At 42.9% G+C, this 19724-nt stretch overlaps 1 protein-coding gene across 5 annotated transcripts in view; it reads right to left on the bottom strand.

The window, feature by feature from the left end:
* LOC131820358 (conserved oligomeric Golgi complex subunit 2-like) overlaps positions 1-19724 on the bottom strand; it is a 263130-nt gene that overhangs the window by 25880 nt on the left and 217526 nt on the right. For 2 of the 5 annotated variants that reach the window (XM_059155919.1, XM_059155920.1), the window contains exon 1: positions 16525-16721. The exons of the other annotated variants lie outside the window; for them this stretch is intronic. In XM_059155919.1, the coding sequence (XP_059011902.1) occupies positions 16525-16596 (72 nt within the window). In that variant the 5' untranslated portion in view covers positions 16597-16721. Of the gene's footprint in view, positions 1-16524; positions 16722-19724 lie in introns of those variants that run through there. 5 annotated transcript variants of the gene reach the window in all.

Genomic DNA, 19724 nt, shown 5'->3' with positions numbered 1-19724 from the left:
TGTGCTGAGTTCCAGGGTGGGTCAGTCTACTCGCGCGACTGCTTTAAGAACGGTTTCTCAGTTTGCTATAGCCTTGTGGGTCTCATGGGTGCAAGCTCTGATGGCTTTTAAAGCTGGATGTTTTGGGGTCTTGTCTCTTAGATGTACATCTTGGAAGTTGGGGTGCCAGAAGTGGGGCTCAAACCCTTTGCTCCTCAGGGAGAAGCCTGGGGTTTTGAGTACCCTCCCAATCCCAGGTCGCTGTACCAGGGGTGGGGTTTATGGCAAGACTGATTCTTACTTCAACATAGGTTTTTTTCCTTACTCACTTAATGTGTAGGAGTCACTCAGCTAGTTGTAGGGTTTTTTCCACAGGAAAATTTTCCATATGGAGCTATAGATTCAGTGTGTATTTCATAGAAGAGATGAGTTCAAGATCCTCCTATGCCACCATCTTGAATGGAAACCCCAGACCTTCTCTATGTATGTGTGTACACACACATATGTGTACACACACACACACACACACACACACAAATATTCATGCTCTTCTAAACTATTTCCCAATTAGGGGCACCTGGGTGGCTCAGTGGGTTAAGCCTCTGCCTTCAGCTCAGGTCATATCTCAGGATCCTGAGATCAAGCCTCACATCAGACTCTCTGCTCAGCCGGGAGCCTACTTTCCCCCCTCTCTCTGCCTGTCTCTCTGCCTCCTTGTTACCTCTCTCTCTCTCTGTCAAATAAATAAATAAAATCTAAAAAAAGAATAAAAAAATAAAAAATAAAAACCCATTCTATTAAAAAAAATTTCCCATCAAAAAATATAACTTGAATGTCTTTACATAAAACACATACATTTCTATTAATATTTTATGTGCATGCTGAGTGTCCCATTGAACAGATGTTCCAAATCTTTCATAACCTATTTCCAAGTATTGGTCTCACAGGATTAGCTATCCTGTGTTTCCCCTTTACAATACTGTGATACCCCGGTAGGCTTATATGCTTAGAGGCAATAAATTACTATCTAATTCCCCTGTGACTCTGCTACTCCATGACCTGTTTAGTCAGCAAGAATCAAATGTGATGATTCCCAAACTAGTTAAGGACACCTACACTTACTTCGTAATTATATAGCTTCATTAAACACTATGTAAACCAACAAAATATGACTGCAAAAAAAATCACTGTTCTTTTGAAAACTAACACAGCTACTTTGGAAAGATTTGATACAAAGAAATCAATAAGACAATTTTTGCTAAGTTAGGTATGGGTGAGATGACCAAGTACCAGGCAGGGAGGGAGTGATCACAGGATTCTCACTCAATTCAGTTAAAGAAACTGAAACTGAATGCAAAAAAAGACAACATAGAAAGCTTTTTTTAAAAAGATTCTTTTTATTTATTTGAGACACAGACAGACAGTATGAGCAGGGAAAGGGGCAATGGGAGGTGATTCCCTGCTGAACAGGGAGCCCAATGTGGGACTCCATCCCAGGACCCCGAGGTCATGACCTGAACCGAAGGTAGATGCCTAACCTATTGAGCGACCCAAGTGCTGTGATAACTCAGAAATCTAATCTGCAGGCCAGTTTCCAGAGAAAAGACCTGGCACTGTTTCAATGGAGAATAAATGTACATACATTTTTTCCAAATAAAATGCTAAAAACTGTATGTACCATTCCCTAAGAGTACTTGTTTAAACTGACTTTTTAAGTTAATCAACCAAAGACTGACCCTGCTAGTGTCGGAGAGAAGGACTTCATACCAAACCGTAATTTCACATTCATCTACAGAAAGCCACCTGCTCCTTACACTGGTGACCAAATTAGCCTGGACCTTTCTCTCCTGAGACCATCTCAGACCTTACATCATAGTTATGTAGTACATCACGGGAGGGGGTCTCGGTTCATAATCCTGGCGATCCTACTCACCAACTGTATACCTTTAGGTCGATCACTTTCCCTGCCTCAGTTACACATTGTTGAAGTTCTTGAACTTCATGATGGCATTCTAAATTGTATAACTGGGGTGCCTATGTGGCTCAGTTGGTTAAGCATCTGCCTTTGGCTCAGGTCATGATCCCAGTCTCTTGGGTTTGAGTTCCACATCAGGCGCTCTGCTGAGCAAGGAGACTGCTTCTCCCTCTGTCCCTTCCTCCTGCTCCCGCACTCTCTCACTCTCAAATAAAATCTTAAGTAAATAAATAAATAAATCATATAACTTAGCCTCAGTGAACAAATGCTATTAGGTAATATTAGTACTCAACTTACCATTTATGCATTTGTTCTCAGATAAACAAAAGTTGCATAACACATGACTAAATAACTTGGAACATCTGTGAATACTGGGTTAGGCAGCGTTTGCTGTGAAAAGCAAACCCAAACTCACAGTGCCATAATAGAGACCCATTTCACTTAACCAAGAATGGTTTTACTACTTTAGGAATGGTTTTACTTTATAGTGTAGATTTCCCAAGTATTCAAAAAGAAAGTATTTACAACCCATACATTTATGGTCAACTGATTTTTCACAAGGATGCCAAGACCATTTAATGGGGGGAAAAACAGTCTTTTCGAGTGCCTACTACTGGGACAAGTGAATATCTACATGCAAAAGAATGAACTTGGAACAGCAACGTCACACATACACAAAAATATAACTCAAAATGGATCAAAGATTTAAATGTAAGAGTAAAAACTGTAACACTCAGAGAAAATAGGTGAAAATCTGTATGACTTTGGATCGGGAAAGCTTTCTTAGACATGATACACAAAGCAATAAGAAATATTAGATAAACTGAACTTGATCAAAATAAAAACTTTCGTGTGTCAAAGGACACTACGGAGAACGTGAAAAGACAACCCACAGAATGGGAGAGAGTATCTGCAAATCATTTGTCTGACAAGGACCTAATAACCAGAATATGCAAATATACTCTTAGAACTCAACAACAAAAAGACAAATAACCTAATTTAAAAACAAGCCAAAGAATTTTGAATAGACATTTCTCCAAAGATGATACACAGACGGTCAAGAGCACATGTCGGGATGTTCGACATCCTTAGTGATTGGGGAATTGCGAATCAAAAGCACATGCAGATGCCACGTCACACCCACTAGGACAACTATGGTAAAAGAAGAAAAAGAAAAAGAAAAAAAAAAGAAGAAAAGTGCTGGCAAGAAGGCGGAGAAGCTGGAACCCTCCTGTATTGTCGGTGAGAATGTAAAACAGTGTGGCTAAGGCAGCAAACAGCTCAGTAGCTCCTCAAGAAGTTACACACATAAAATTACCCAGCAGTTCTACGTCTAGGGGTATGACACCGACAGAACTGACAACAGATGTTCCTGCCACAACCTGTACATGAATGTGCACAGCAGCGCTGCTCGTAACAGCCAAAAGAGCATATACCCAACGTCCATCAACTGATGAATGGATACATAAAATGTGGAAGAGCCTCTTACACAACCATAAAAAGGAATAAACTGTTACATGCTACAACACGAGTGAAGTCTGAAAACATTCTACTCTCAGGTTAAAGGAAGCCAGACAGAAAAGGTCACATGTTATACAATTCCACTGATATGAGATGTTCCATAAAAGGCAAATCCATAAAAACAGAAAGTAGATTCATGATTACCAGGGAATAAGGGGAGGGGAGAATTGGAACTCTAATAAACTAAGAGGTTTATTTTTCGGATGATGGAAGCATTCTGGAATTAGACAGAAGTGACTTATGTACCATATACACAGTAAATATACTAAAACCCAGAGAAGAGTACACTTTAAAATGGCCACTATTATGCTTTGTGAATTATATTTTGATGAAAAATGAAACAACTTAAATATCAACAAGTTAAATGCTAGGATACATTAAAAAAAATCCAAAGTAACACTAATCACAGGAACAATGGTGTAGCCACATGAATTTCAGACAAAGCAGATTTCAGAGAAGGAAAATTATCAGGCATAAAGAGCAGCATTACATAATGATAAAGAAATCGACTGACCAAGAAGACACAATTATCCTTAACGTATGTGTGCCTGATCAACACAGGTGAGACACAACCTAACAGAACTGCAGGGAGAAATAAACAATTGCATTATCACAGCTGGTGACTTCAACACTTCTCCATCATTAATGGGCCGATCCAGCAGCAGGGCAACAAGTATCTGACAAATGTGGACATTCAGTCCAGACATGGCACACTTAACACCACCATCAATTACCGTACAACAGATGTACACAGACAATTTCGCCCCATAATAGTGCAACACACATTCTTCTTAAGCTCATATGGAACACTCATCAAGACAGAATAATTCTGGGCCACAAAACACAACAAATTTTTAAAAATAAAAATTATACCAAGTATGTTCTCAGACTGCAATGGAATCAAAAATCAGTAACAGAAGATAGCTGAAGAAGTCCAAAATACATGGAGATTAAATGACACACTTCTAAATGACAGGAGACCAGTCTCAACAAAATACAATGTAGCAAAATGTGTGGAATGCTGCTTAAAGGGAAAATACAGTACTGAATGCAAATATTAGAAAAAAAAAGATTAAAGTCAATTATCTAAGCTTCCATTTTAGGCAACAACAACAAAATCAAATCTAAAGTAAGGAGGGGCTCCCGGGTGGTTCAGTTGGTTAATCATCTGCCTTTGGCTCAGGACATGGTCCTAGGGTCCTGGGACAGAGCCCTGCATCAGAGCTTCCTGCTCAGGAAGGCTGCTTCTCCGTCTCCCATTCCTCCTGCCTGTATTCCCTCTCACTAATTCTCTCTGTGTCAAATAAAATCATTAAAAAAAAAAAACCCTAAAGGAAGTAGAAAAAAATAAAAATTAGAGCAGAAATCAATGTAATTAAAACCAGGAATTTTTTTTTTAAATCAATAAACCCCAAGTCTGTTTCTTTGAAAACATCAATAAAACAGATACACCCTTAGCCAGGCAAACAAAGAAAAAAAGGTAGAAGACATAAATTACTAATATCAGATGAAAGAAGGGAGGGCTACTGCTAACAATCCCAATCACTGTAAATTTAACCAAACATTTATGGAATACTACACAATTCTCTAAAATCTCTTCCAGAAAGTAAAACTAGAAGGAATACTTCCTAAATCATTCTAGGAGATCATTATTACCCTGACACCAAAACCAATACTACAAGAAAAGAAACTACAAACTAGTATCTCTCATGAACACAGACACAAAAATCTTCAACAAAAATTAGCAAATAAAAGCAAACACTATATTAAAAAATTATACACCAGGATCATGTAGGATTTATTCCAGGTATGCAACATTAGAAAATCAATGTGATCCATCATATCAACAGAAAAAAAATCACATGATCATATCAATGAAGGGAGGAAAAAACCATTTAACAAAATCCACACCTCTTCATTATTAACCCTCAGAAAACTAGGAATAGGAGGACTTCCTCAACTTGATAAAGAATGTCTCCAAAAATCCACAGCTAACATGATATTAATACTGAGAAAATAGAAGACAGGGAATAAAGGCAAGGATGTCCCTCCTACTACTACTATTCAATACTATACTGGAAGGCCAAACTAATGAAATAAGGTAAGAAAAGGAAACAAAAGGTATACAGCCTGGGAAAGAATAAAACTTTGTTCACAGATGACATGACTGTCTAAAGAAAATACAAAGACTTCACACCCCACACCCTCCTGAAACTAGTCAAGTGATTATAGCAAGTCTGCACAATACACAGTTAAAATACAGAAGTCAATTGCTTTCCAATGATGTATCAGACAAAGGGCCAGTATTCAAAATTTATAAAGAATTTATCAAACTCAACATCCAAAAAACAAAAAAATCCAGTCAAGAAATAGACAGAAGACATGAACAGACCAAAGAAGACATCCAAATGGCCAACAGACACATGAAAAAGGGCTCCACATCACTCAGCATCAGGGAAATACAAATCAAAACCACAATGAGACACCACCTTACATCAGTCAAAATGGCTAAAATTAACAAGTCAGGAAACAACAGATGTTGGCGAGGATGTGGAGAAAGGGGAATCCTCCTACACTGTTGGTGGGAATGCAACTCTAGAAAACAGTATGGAGGCTCCTCAAAAAGTTAAAAATGTAACAACCCAATGACTTAGCAATTGCCCTATTAGATGTTTATCCAAAGTACACAAAGTGATTTGAAGGGGCAAAAGCACCCCAATGTTTATAGTCAAACTATTGAAAGAGCCCAGATGTCCATCAACAGATGAATGGATAAAGATGTGGTATACATACACACACACACACACACACACACATTACTCAGCCATCAAAAAGAATAAAATCTTGCCATTTGCAAGGACATGGATGGAACTAGAGGAAGACAAATACCATATAGTTTCAGTCACATGTGGAACTTAAGAAACAACAGATGAATATAGGAGAAGGGAAGGAAAAATAGAAACAGACAGGGATGCAAATCACAAGAGACTTAACATTTACATTAGCATACCAAAAAATATTAATACTTAGGTGCAAATCTAACGAAATATGCACAAGATCTATATGAGAAAAAGTACAAAATTCTGATGAAAGATAACAAGCAAGGTAAGATGTGAAGTGGAAAGAAAGTCCATAATCTTGGGTAAGAACACTCAATACTGTTAAGAGGTCAGTTCTTCCCAAACTGATCGACAGACTCAATGCTATCCCAATCAAAATGCCAGGAAGTTATTCTGTGGATACCACCATGTTGACTCTAAAATTTGGATGGAAAACTGGAAAACCAAGAGTCCCAGAGTAGTCAACAAAATATTAAAGAGTGGGGAAAAAAAGGAAATTGAGGATTGCCACCACCCAATCTCAAGACTTACTATTAAAGCTATAGTGATTAAGACAGAAGGTGCCTGGCAAAAGAGACAGGTGCTTGTAACAGAGTGGAGAGCCCAGAAAAACATCCACACACACAGGCAAAGGCAACTCAATGGCAAGGACAGTCTTCAACAAATGGAACCGAACAATGGGACATTGATAAGAAAAAACAAACAAATGAAAAGAATAAAAACAAACTTTTCACACCTTTCACAAAACCTAAATGTAAAATGCAAAACTTCTTAAAGATGACATAAGAAAAAATGTAGGGATCCTTGGATTTGGCAATGACTTTTCAGATATAAAACCAAAAGCATGATCTACGAAAGAAAAAAATTGATGAGAGAGACTTTGTTAAAATTAAACTTCTCTGTAAAAGACACTGTTAAGAGAATGAAAAGATGGGACGCCTGGGTGGCTCAGTTGGTTAAGCAGCTGCCTTCGGCTCAGGTCATGATCCCAGCGTCCTGTGATCGAGTCCCACATCGGGATCCTTGCTCCACAGGGAGCCTGCTTCACCCTCTGACTCTGCCTTCCACTCTGTCTGCCTGTGCTCACTCTCGCTCGCTCTTTCTCTGACAAATAAATAAATAAAATCTTAAAAAAAAAAAAGAGAGAGAATGAAAAAACCAGTCAAAGAGTAGAAAAAATATCTGCAAAACACATCCATGGTAAAGGACTTAAAATAAGAAATATAATATAAAGATATCTTAGTAGCAACAAGAAATCAAACCTAATTTAAAAATGTGAAAAGAGCGGTGGCTGGGAAACCTAGTCAGTTAAGCATCTGCCTTTAGCTCAGGTCCTGGGACTGAACCCCACACTGGGCCCCCGGCTCAGCGAGGAGCCTGCTTTTTTCCCTCTCCCGCTGCCTGCTGCTACCTCTCCGTATGCTTGTGCTGTTAATAAATAAATAGAATCTTTAAAAAAGAAAAAAAAAAGGATCTGAAAGGATGCTCAACTTTGTATGTCATTAAGAAATTGCAAATTTAAACAAGGTACTATTACATATCACGTAGAATATAAAAAATCCAAAGCACTAGTAATACCAAATGGTAGCAAGGAAGTGGGACAACCGAACTCTCATTCACTGTTTGGTCAGAATGCAAAATGGGAGACACTGTGTGAGACAGCTTGGCAGTTTCTCACAGAACTAAACACATTCTCACTATAAGATCAGTAATTGTGCTCCTTTGTATTTACCCAAAAGAGCTTAAAACTAGTGTCCACACAAAAACCTGCACACGGATGTTTACAGCAGCTTTATTCTCTGAAGTGCCAAAACTTGGAAGCAATCCAATCTCCTTCAGTAGGTGAACAGGTACACTGTGCCACACCCACACAACGGATTATTCGACAATTAAAAGATGAATTATTAAGCCACAAGACTTTGAAGAACCTTAAATGCATATTGCTAAGTGAAAGACCAGTCTCAAAGGCTAAATACTATATGATTCCAACTCTATGGCATTCTGGAAAAGGTAAAAATTAACCAACATTTTTATTTTTATTTATTTTTTAGGTCATTTCTATACCCAATGTGGTGGCTAGAACTCACAACCCCGAGATCAAGAGTCAGATGCCCTAGCAACTAAGCCAGCCAGGTGCCTCTGAAAAGGTAAAACTCTAGACAGTAAAAAGATCCCGGGCTGAGGGGTGAGCGAGGAGGGTGCAGACAGAGGAGAAGAAACAAATAGATGAGGTACAGGGGTTTTCAAGGCAATGAAACTAGGCTGTAAGATACCAGCAGTAGGTAAATAACATTATACATTTGTCGAAACCCACAGAAGTATAGAAAGAGGAGTGAACCCTAATGTAAACCATGGATTATTAATTAATACTGTATCAATGCTGGTTCATCAGTTGTAACACATGTACCACAACAATGTAATACATTAATAATAGGAGATAGTGAAGTTAGAAGAAAAATATCTTCTCTTTGTACTCAGGGGTATTTCCTATCTAAAACCAGTTAAAGTACAAATCCCCCAAAAGGCCAGAAGTTGGGAGATTACAAGAGGTGTTGGAACACAGGAAAATAAATGAGCAAACCAGACAAGCTGCAGGTAATGAAGAACCATTAACCATGAGAGAAGCAGTGACATCACTCAAAATTAAAACCAAGTAGAGTTTAAAACTTTAGCTACTTTACTAACTAGCTGCAATTAGGGATGGCAAACAAAGACTAATTCAAAGTAACCTGGGAATTAATCATTTAAAACTTACCAATAATCTGAAATTAGTAGCTTTAATGCTATGAAAATTACATGGAATTTGGAAAGATTGAAGTTCTCTAAGCTGCCAAGAAGTAAAACACTCCTTCCCAGATACATGGACTTATAAAATCACTATATACTATCTCCACGAGAAGCAGAATCCCCCAGAACCATCACTCTGTAATGATGAGAAGTACTAAGAGGGCATATGAAATTTATGAGCTCTGCCCTGAAACATGTCCCATTTCATTGAGACAAAAAACGAAAATAGTTAAGCACTAATCTGCACACTACATAGGGGTTGAAAGACATAGAAAGTTTGTCTGAGCTCACGTATGTGTGTGTTTCCAACCATTCTTGAAAACAATGGACAACAGAGATGAATAAATGTCCCTGTATATCCCATAAATATTCCTCAAATATTTATCATGCAACTCCAGCTCTGCTCTAAGACCTGGGGACACAGTCATGAAAAGAAAAGACAAGGTCTCTGCTTTTAAGGAGCAGGTATTCTAATGCAGAAATGAGAAAATAAATATGTAAACAAACATTATATTAATGAACAGTGATCAAATAGTGATTAATGAATAGTGATCACAGCTAAAAAGAAAACAGGACACAGTAAAGGTTGAGTGACAAATGGGATGTATTTTAACTTGGATGAACCAGGAAATATAGAACAATGAGTTGAATCCAAATGACACAAAGGAGCTAGCCACAGGAAGTGTGGGAAGAGTGTTCCCGCCCAAGGTATCAGCATGTATACAAAAATGTCCTTGGAGCTCTTCCCTCCAGCCCCTGCTCTCAAATCTCTGACCCAGCTAGGTGGGGACATAATCTAGGACTTGTGTCTCCCAAAACTCATTCTAAATCTTTGTTCGGTGACTAAATTATTCAAGCTTGAGAAATTAAAAACATATGCTAACAAGATCTTCCCACCATCTACAGAGAGATCATCTTAAAAGCATCATGAAATAGTAACACTGAAATTCTAAAAAACTTCTGTTCTAACATTTTCATCAATTTTATATCAAACTCCTTTCTTGAATTTATATACCCATTTGACATATTTATGAAGAGACAAAAAAAAAAAAAAACCCTACATTCCGTAAATGTATTTATCCATCTAACAAATATTTGAGTACCTAATTACGCTCTGTTCCAGCTGATTTCTTCTCTTTATCTCTTTTTTCCCCTCAATTTAACACCAATCATAATCTATGTAGGCTTTTAGTTCACTTTTCAAAATTAATTTCTTGAGCTATTTAAAGGAATTATCCAGTGCTAGAGTTCTCAACACTGGTCACACATTAGAATCACTTAAGGAACTTTTTTTTTAAGATTTTATTTATTTACTTGACACAGAGAGAGAGATCACAAGTAGGCAGAGAGGGAGGGAATCATGCTCCATGCTGAGCAGAGTGTCCCATGCAGGGCTCGATCCCAGGACCCTGAGACCATGACCTGAGCTGAAGGCAGAAGCTTAACCCTCTGAGCCACTAAGGCACCCCCTCACCTGAGGAACTTAAAAACAAAAAGCCCAAAGGGCACCTGGCTCATTCAGTCACTGGAGCGTGCAGGTCTTGATCTCAGGGTTTTGAGTTCAAGTCCCATGTTGGGTATACAGATTACTTAAAAAAAAAAAAAAAAAAGAAAGAAAGAGCCCAAACCCCAGTTTGTGATTAATTTGTTTAAATGTTTCAAGAAATTTGATGCTAAATGTTGTAAGACTAGTTAAATAACAAAAAGATATATTTACATAATACTTCTTGCTCTCAAATTTTGAACAAAGAACTTACTAATAATCAATAACTTAGTAGGCCAACATTTTATTTAAATAAGTTTTATGGTACTACAAAGAGTGAATTAGAAAATCAAAAGCAAGGAGAAATGGGCATGATGTGAACATGGGGAAGCAAGAGAAAGCAAGAAAGTATGTGACCAGGAAGCGAATGCTTAGCTCTGAGATCCTTCTCCGAGAGAAGGACAGATTAAAACCTAAAAAGAAAGAAAAGAAGGATCCCATGCACTCAAGGAAAGAGAAGTCCCCCAACATCCCTCCTGCTTTTTCCAATATAAACACACAGCTGGGCCGACTTACCACATCCTGGTTGGTACCGACTTTATCAACTTTTCTATTTAGGCCAAACTTGACCGGTCAATGATGGACGGGCTGTGTGCCAAGTGTACCAGTTGTACAACTGACCGTGTAATGGCTGAAACTGAGAAACCGGGGTGAAAGTATCAAGAGGCTCTAAGGATTGCAAAAGAGCCAAGATTCAAATGATTACCACATACACAAAAGACAAACTATACATATGACTGCTCAGTATGGAAGTAATTCAGTGTTACACTGTGGCATCAGCTGACCCAGACCCAGAAGATTGCTGGAGTTCCCATCATGGACATCTCTAAACATATAGACGACACTGAGCAAATGCCAGATGATGATGGAGCCCCTCACTCCTATGTCTTAATAGAGTTCCTCAGCTCTCCTTTACCAACTTTTCCTGTTGCCAGTTCATACAAGCAATTCTCCTTACCCAGTTCCTCTGTTCTGAGCTATGGCTAAAGACACTCACATTTTTTATGTTTTGAAACTGATTATCTTGTACCATTTTACTTTTTGTTGCATCTTTTTATAAATCAGATGACTGCTCACAAGACAAAAAAAAAAAAAAAAAAGGAATGGAAAGGAAAGATCAAAAGGGAGGACAACAACAACAAAAAAAGTTCTTTTTTGCCGGGAACCCTTCTTACAAGTGCCAATCAGATAAACTTTATCTGATGTTACATCGTCACAACTCCTCTATCATCAGGGAAAGTAGTTCACATAAGAAAATTTCTCTATAAAATGAGTTCCAGGCTTACATTCCATATTTGGCTAATTAGAATTTCATTACGATGTCTGTCTCAAACTGATGCGGAAGAGAATGGAATCTTGTCATCAAGACATGACATCGAACTAAGAACCCACAGGGTAAGCACTCAGCTCCTTGATACGAAGACGTCTCCTGGGGATGGGCGGCCCTGGGCAACAGTGGCTGACCTGCGGGCCTGCAGCTATCTGCTGTCTGTCACTCTTCCCTCTTCCTCCTCTCTCAGCTGCTATCTCCAGCCGCTGTCAACAAAGTCCACCTCAAACTGCCATCACTTCCCTCTGGTCCCATTTACCGTAGCTAAGCTCCAGGCCAGGCATCCAGATCACCAGCCCTGTGGGAACTTCTTCTAAGGTAAGAGGTGGCCCTATTGGTGAAATGCAGGTGCTAAGGCATGCGGACCTTGTGCCATCTTCTGCGCTATTCTTAATGTTCTGATTGTCCCACTTCCCTCAGTTCCCACCTGTGGCCTCTGGAAAGGAACATATTACAGTAGGATTTCCAAGGACTGATGCGTGGGGGTCAGGAGATCTGGCCTGTGATTGGCTCCAACTAGCTGTGTGGATTTAAAGGAAGTCATCACACCTCAGGCCTCAGTTTCCTTATCTGCAAGCCAGGATGGACTAGAGAGAGTCTTTTCAGAGGAGCTGGCAAAGATCACATAGATAAGCACCACCTCATTATACTAACAAGCAAACAGAAGGCCGGAGGCCAGTGATTTGCCCCAAGTCAGACATAAGCAAGCAGAGAGCAGAGCCGAGGATGGGACCCACATCTGCAGGACACAGCTAATTAGCCAGCACAGTACAAACAGATCTGAGCAGCTGCTCATTCTTCCCCTTTTCCGTTTTGTCCATCAGAATGCATGCTCCCTGCAAACAGGGACACACAGGACCTGCTTCCTGTCTCAAAATTCCCAGTTCACCCAATTAGAACAGGGAGGAGCCTCAAGGACTTACCCCCCCACCCCCACACACGGTTCTTTTACCTATGGAACATGAGGGTACATACATTCACCGTCCAGAGGGCTCCTACCTTCACTTCTCATGGAAAAGGTCATCATGTGCCTACCCAGGGTGCCAACGGAGCCACAGGTTCCAGAGAGGAACTGACACAGAGAAGTTCGAAGGAGGCGGATGGCTCAGTGCAGAAACAAACTGTCTACCAAGGAAAACTACCCCATGGGGGACTGATTCTCTTTGAAATATGTTCGAGTGCGTGGGAAAATGGTTTTTCAAGAGCTGGTGGACTGACCAGTCACCTGGTACATACAAGATCACATCCGCATTCTGACAAGAGTGGCTTGCCTGCAGTGTAGACCAGGGGCCAGAAAGACAAGGAAGGCGCATGGAGACTGGGTGAGAAGCTTCTACGGTGTGATGGCAAGGGCGCACTGCAAAGGTACGAGAAGTGATGGAAATATGTATATGGACTCAAGAGGTTTAGGAAGCGAAATCCACAGGACTTGGTGTGACAGACTAGATTTTGGAAAGGTGACAGAGTAGGAGTTGACTTCTGGTTTCCCGACTCCAGGCTAAACGGATGAAGTGTTTACCGAGAGAGGCAATAGAATAAGAAAGGTGGTTTTCAGTGGAGGAGGTGCTCATGAATTCCGTCTTGAATCTGATGAGTCTGAGGGGCCACAGACACATCCGAGAAGAAAGGTCAGCAAGTCCGATACACAGAACTGGTGCTCAGGAGGCGTGTGAGCCAGAGACAGGAATCTGCCTTACCTGCTGATAGGCGGTCATGAAGCTGCACAAAAGGTCATCTAGGGAAAGAAAGGAACACGGGGCTGAGCCCATAGTCAGCATTCAGTGGCTACCAGGAGCATGACTTTGCACAGGAGACACATCAGAGAGGTAGAAGAAAGACAGGAAGCAATGCAGAGCATTTGGTCTACTGCGATGTCGAGTAAGGAGACAGAGAAAGGTCAGGTGCGCTGACTTAGAAACAGTTTTGGTAAGAACTCTTTAGTGGAACGACAGGGCCTGAAGGGTGGAAGGTGGGAAAGTCAAGTCAACCCCTGAGCACTGGCTGTGATGTGCGACAGTGACAGGGCAATACCTAGAGGTGGGGCAGTCAAGTGGGAGAGGATCAAACAGGAGCACGTGATGGGAAGGAGTGCAGGCGAGAGGATCCTCGCAGGCTCCTGGAAGGGCGGGAGGGCATGGACTCCGAGCCAGAGTGGAGACCGAACCCGAGGAGGAAGGAGAGCCCCTCCCCATACCAGGCGAGGAGGAGAAGGGGACAAATACAAGAATGGGATCATGATCAGCAGGATGGAGGAGGTCCCGTGGGATGGCTGCTAATTTTTCTGTACGAATGGAGATGAAGTCATATGTTGAGATGGAAGAGGAAGGCTACATGTGATGTCAATAGCACACCCATGTAAATGGTCTAATTTATCTGTTATGCCACTTCCTCCCCCTACTACCAATACCTTATGTCCTGCTCATCTATTAGTTGGCTGTTAACCCAAAGGATTTTCGTATTTCTAAGCAGACAAAGTATGATGTTGCCAGTGCCTCTGCCCCAGGTGACCCTTCCCCATCTGCCATTCCTGCACTTTGATCACCTACCTCTTTTGCATACCTTTCCCCTTCTATTTCTTATTAGGTCTCATAAACATGACTTTTTAAGTAGTCTCCTGCCACCAGTCAGCTCGCACTCAACAGATATGACCATGCAATTTCCTGCTGTAAACCTGACTGCAGCTCTACCATGAAGACTGCATCAATATGGACCCCTCAATGTATGCAGTGTCCAAGGTGCAACCCGCAGCCCCACCCCATCTCCCTTTCTACCATCCCAGTCTCATTCCAAAATGTGCCAAACAAGACACCTATGTAGAAATACAACCCCGACAGCAAGCTCTCCACTCATTTCTGCCTCGGAACTGTAACTTAACAAAACATCTCTCTGACGGAAACACAAATTGCAAATAACCTTTATCTCCAGCTCCCACATAGAAGATCAATACCACTTTACACAGAACAGCTATTCCATGTATTTTCCTTCTATGTATGAAGGGGTCATGTTCATTAACACTACAAATTGTACATTACATTCAGAAATTTCAGAGCTTTGAAAGAATATGGAATTGCTGGCATTCTAGCCACTTTCCCAGTTTGCTCTCTCCCTAACTCTAAGTACTACTTTAGAATTGCTATTTTGAGATTTCTATTTTCCGAAGCTGCTTTGACCAAAGGCATTCTGTCAGCTCAGAGTGAGAAAGATGGCGGGGCTAGGAAGTGTGAGAAAATGCTAGTGTTAGGCTCAAAGAAAGCCTGACGAAGTCCAAAGACAGACAAGCTAAAGAGACTTCCGTGCTTTGACATTTTTTAAGTCTGTGTGTGTGCCTTTTCTTCTTCCAATGACCTCTCTCCACATCACGTGCCCTTCGTTAACAAAAGGTTTCTGGATCAGAGAATTCACTCTGTGCTCTCCTTCAGACACTCCATTCACTTTACACCTTTTATTACAGTGGCTTAACATCACCATACAAGAACAAGAGTACAATATACCTTCGTCTAGACATCCCTACATATTAAAAATGATATGGCCACACCGCAGAGGATCCAGACATAAGCACTTTTAAAGCCAGAGTTTGGGAGATGTGATCTGAATGCAAGTATCAAAAAGGAACTAGCTGGTTAACCCAAAAAAGAAAAAAACATATTATGACTTGAAGCCATAAAAAAGTAAGAAATTCAAACTCTTTTCAGAATTTTAGGTACCTACAGAGCCAAAACTTTTTAACACTGAAACCAGCTACTAAATCCCAATCCTTAGAAATTAAACATATACGTTTTGATAGTTTAAGTACAGACCCAGAGGGATACAGAAAACAGATAAAGCTCCTCCTGGCTCTGATTCAAACCTTGGGACATTTTCAAGGCTATGTCTGATGAACCTTTCCTGTCAGTAAAGTCTTTTCAGTTTAAATTTCTATTCTGTAAGTTTATGTCCTACAGTTATCTGCTGCCAGCTTCAGGCTGACCTCACCAAGAGAAGTAGGGCAACTTTAGAAAAGGAGCTTGGTATGCTTTGTAGTACTGGACCAGAACCAGTAAGGACAGTGCAGTCTTTCAGATTTCCCATTCCGGGAGCTTAAGACGAAAGTCAGGCATAAACGTTAGGTTAAGTGCCTTTTTGACCCGATTCCTGGTAAGTACGTGCGTTCAGAGATGTGTTCAACGCACAATCGCTGAGCTTCTAGGCACAAGGCACTGGGAGGCTTCTGTCAGGCCGGGGGAGCGGCGGTCTGACTGTGCCGCACGGTACCAGAGGCGGGTCCTACGGATCCGGGGCTTTTACGTTTAGCTCAAAACCACTTGCCCTGAACTTTCAGGCCTTTTCATTCAATGTGCACGATTTCACAGGAGTGCTTTCTGCAAGCTGCACCTAGCCCTCCCGAGGCCAAAAGACTCACTGCGAAGTGCAGTGAGGTCCCCGCGAGGACCCGTCCGGGGCGGGGACAGCCCAGGAAGCCCGCAGGAGAAGCCCGAGGAGAGGCCCCGGAGGGCCAAGGAGGGCAGGCCACCCACGGCCCGGCTCCGGGGAGCAGAGCCCAGGCATGCACCTTCATGAACTCGTCCTTTTCGAAGCAGAGCGTGTCCGGCCCCTTGGGCAGGTTCATCCTACTTCTCTCCATCCCGACGGCCGCCGCCTCTCAGCACCGACCCTCGAGCGAGGAGGAAGGTAGGAGGCTGCGCTCCCCGACGCTACCGGTGAAGCCACAGCGTTTCCACCATACAGAAGGCACTGCTTCCTCCAACATGGCAGCGTCCGCCCCGCGGCCAATGAAAGAGGATGCCGCAGGCCCGCCTCCGCCTGCCTCCGCCAAGAGAGGGGTGCGGACCGCTGCCACCGAGCTAGCAGGTGATGCTGCCCCCATGCGGCGAAGGGCGACACTACAACCTCGCGTAAGTTTCTGCGGAGCAGCCCCGCCGCTGGTGATGCGGGGTGATCCGGAGAGGGGAGGGCGGGGAGGGTCAGGGGCGCTCCCTCCCCACCTCGCCGTTTCCCTCGGAAAATCGGCCTGTGAGCCTCTTCCAGGACCTTCTCCCGAGATTGTCCCGCGGGAAGCATAGCCGTGGCGGGATGCTGGCCCTTTACTTCTGCGGCCGGTTGTCCAGAGTGTGGGGCGCATCTCGGTGTCAGGCCTCCGGTCCCCGTGCGCCGCCGCTGCAGCCGCCTGGGCGCGGAGGCCTCTGTGGGAACCCAGCTTCCGCCCTTAGCCCCGGCACCCACCTGCGAGCATGGCTTCTCCCCCGCCGAGCTTGGCTCCAGCGATCAGTAGGGAGGAAGGTGGTCAGCTGGCAGCTTCGGGTCGGCTGGACAGCTCCCAGCTCCACTTCAGCTCAGCTGCGGGGAGGCCTCAAGTTTGGGTTCTCAGAGCTCTTAAAGAATCACCTGGCTACCGGCCGACAAAACGCAGCCAAGTAGATGTGGTTGCATGTTTATGTCCAGTCCGCTCTAGAATGGGCGGAATCGTGTGTTTGTGGCTAGCGTTGGTTGGATCGCCACACCTGCCCCCAATTTCCGAGACCCCCCCTCCTCCTGCCATCCACCCCACATTTATTTTGAGATTTTTCCTTCTTCTTCCCTTGCTCTTTCTCCCACTGTCCTCCCCTTTAGTGGGAATGTCATGGTCAAATGATGATTCATTTCTCTTTTTTTTCTCCGTGAGATCTGACAGCTCAAACCACAGATCTCACGTGCGCCCTTCAGGCTGCAGCTTTGCTGTAATAGCCCAGGCCTGGGCTGCCCCTCCAAATGCTGTGATCTCCCAGAGATAGCACAAGCAGTCCTTAGAAAGGGATGGGACAAGCAAGACAACGGCTTACAGTGAGTCTTGCATTCCAGTCACTCCAAACGGGAAACTGGTCACTTTTTTTAAAACGTGAGTACAGGGACGCCTGGGTGGCTCAGTTGGTTAAGCAGCTGCCTTCAGCTCAGGTCATGATCCCAGCGTCCTTGGATCGAGTCCCACAAGGGCTCCTTGCTCGGCAGGGAGCCTGCTTCTCCCTCTGCCTCTGCCTGCCATTCTGTCTGCCTGTGCTCGCTCTCCCCTTCCTCTGATAAATAAATAAAACAAAAATCTTTAAAACCTGAGTACAGAATCTGAAACAATACATTCCCTAGCAGTGGGCCTGGCAAGGCCTTGTTGAGGAAAACGTTCCCAGTCAATATCCAGAGACTATGACAGGTAGGATGAGAGCTGGAATCTTATTTGGAGAATCAGAATAAATTGCCAGGGCAATAACTATGAAAGTGCATTCTATGCCCTGTTGTGGTCATTTGGATATAGGGAATGAAAGCCTCATTATTTGGTCTTTGTTTGTTTACTCTTATTATGAAAATTCTCAACCATACACCAAAATGTGTAGAGTACTTATCACTCTGCTTCCCCAACTGTTTCATAGGCCCTCCTCCTTCTACTGCCCCCAAAGTGCCTGTAATTTTGTTTTTGGGGAGGGGGGAGGTCTGGAATATATTTTAAAGTAAATCCCAAACATCACATCATTCCCTGCCCCCCAAATACCTTGCTTTACACATCAAAGAAGGAGGAGGAAGACGTGGAGGAGGGGAAGACTGAGAAGGAGGAGGGATGAAGAAGAGAGATTTCCGCCCAGGCCCACTATGCCAGAATCAATAGGTCTAATAAGCTATTCCGATTGGCTCTGAGAGGCATGACTTTTAGCCTCTCAGACTTTTAGGGCCACAGTGCTAATAAGCGACAAGGGCAAATTCAGGCAGCGCAAACAGCAAGGCCCACACTCATCACCAAGGCACCGAGAGGGGGGGCAAGGGTGCCAGACCGACGGAACAAAGTTGTCTGGGAACCCCACCTGCCCTAGAAGTCCAGATGAGCGAGTAGTTGAACTGTTTTTTTCCTTCATTGTCATTCCTTTCTGAAATTACTGCCGGCCTTTGGTAAAGACATGAACCTGAGCTTGTGCAGCCTGGGGTACTGATCTTGGGGTTGCTGAAGAGAGTAGGTGCCAACAAAGAATGAAAATCCCTGCTGCCTGTTCTTCCGAGAGTCAGGAGGGAACAGTCAAGAGCCCATACAGTTCACTGCCACTTGGAGCCCTGGCTGTGGCAGTGGTGTGGCCCACCAAAGCCAGGAGCAACAGGCAAGACCCCAGACCCCAAATGCTAATGGAACACCCTGGGGAGGACGAAGGAAAGGCAGAGAGTCAGCGTAAACCTTCCCAAAGGACATTTCCCTCAGTTTCATCTTGGAGCTGACATTCACCTGGTACACACCCCTTCAGCCACACAAAGTTTGGTGACTAGCCTCTGGCCAGAACCTGCTGTGTGTCTCCCTACCCTAAACCCTTCCCAAGATCCCTACCATGGCCTCGCGATGCAGGCACTGGGCGTGTAACACTTGACTCTGCAGGGGTCCCCGGGACAGCTTTTGGTTAGTTAGTTGTCCACGCTGTTAAAGATTTGACTACTGTTACATGTTTGACTCTCGTCTTTGGTGATGGTACCTATTTCATAGGAAATAGAAGCTGGAATCCAGGAAACAGGCTCGAAGATTAAATTAAAAAGTGGATACAAAGCTTCTAATCAGAGCCAGACACAATCGGCGATCAACTATATCCCAGTCTCTCCCCTCTTCTCTGATATGTACTTTCCTTAATGAGGAATGAGACTTTAAGTTGACGTTTTTTTATCTTCAAGTCTCTCTCTCTCTCGATTCCCTAACTTCCCTCTCTTGCCTTCATTTCATCCTAGAACTTGTGCCCACGACTTCTTTTCTAAGTA

Source organism: Mustela lutreola, chromosome 18 (genome assembly GCF_030435805.1).
Source record: "Mustela lutreola isolate mMusLut2 chromosome 18, mMusLut2.pri, whole genome shotgun sequence".
In the NCBI taxonomy this organism is placed as follows: domain Eukaryota; kingdom Metazoa; phylum Chordata; class Mammalia; order Carnivora; family Mustelidae; genus Mustela; species Mustela lutreola.
Note: the sequence above shows the minus strand (reverse complement) of the source record. Positions and strands in the feature narration are given on the sequence as shown.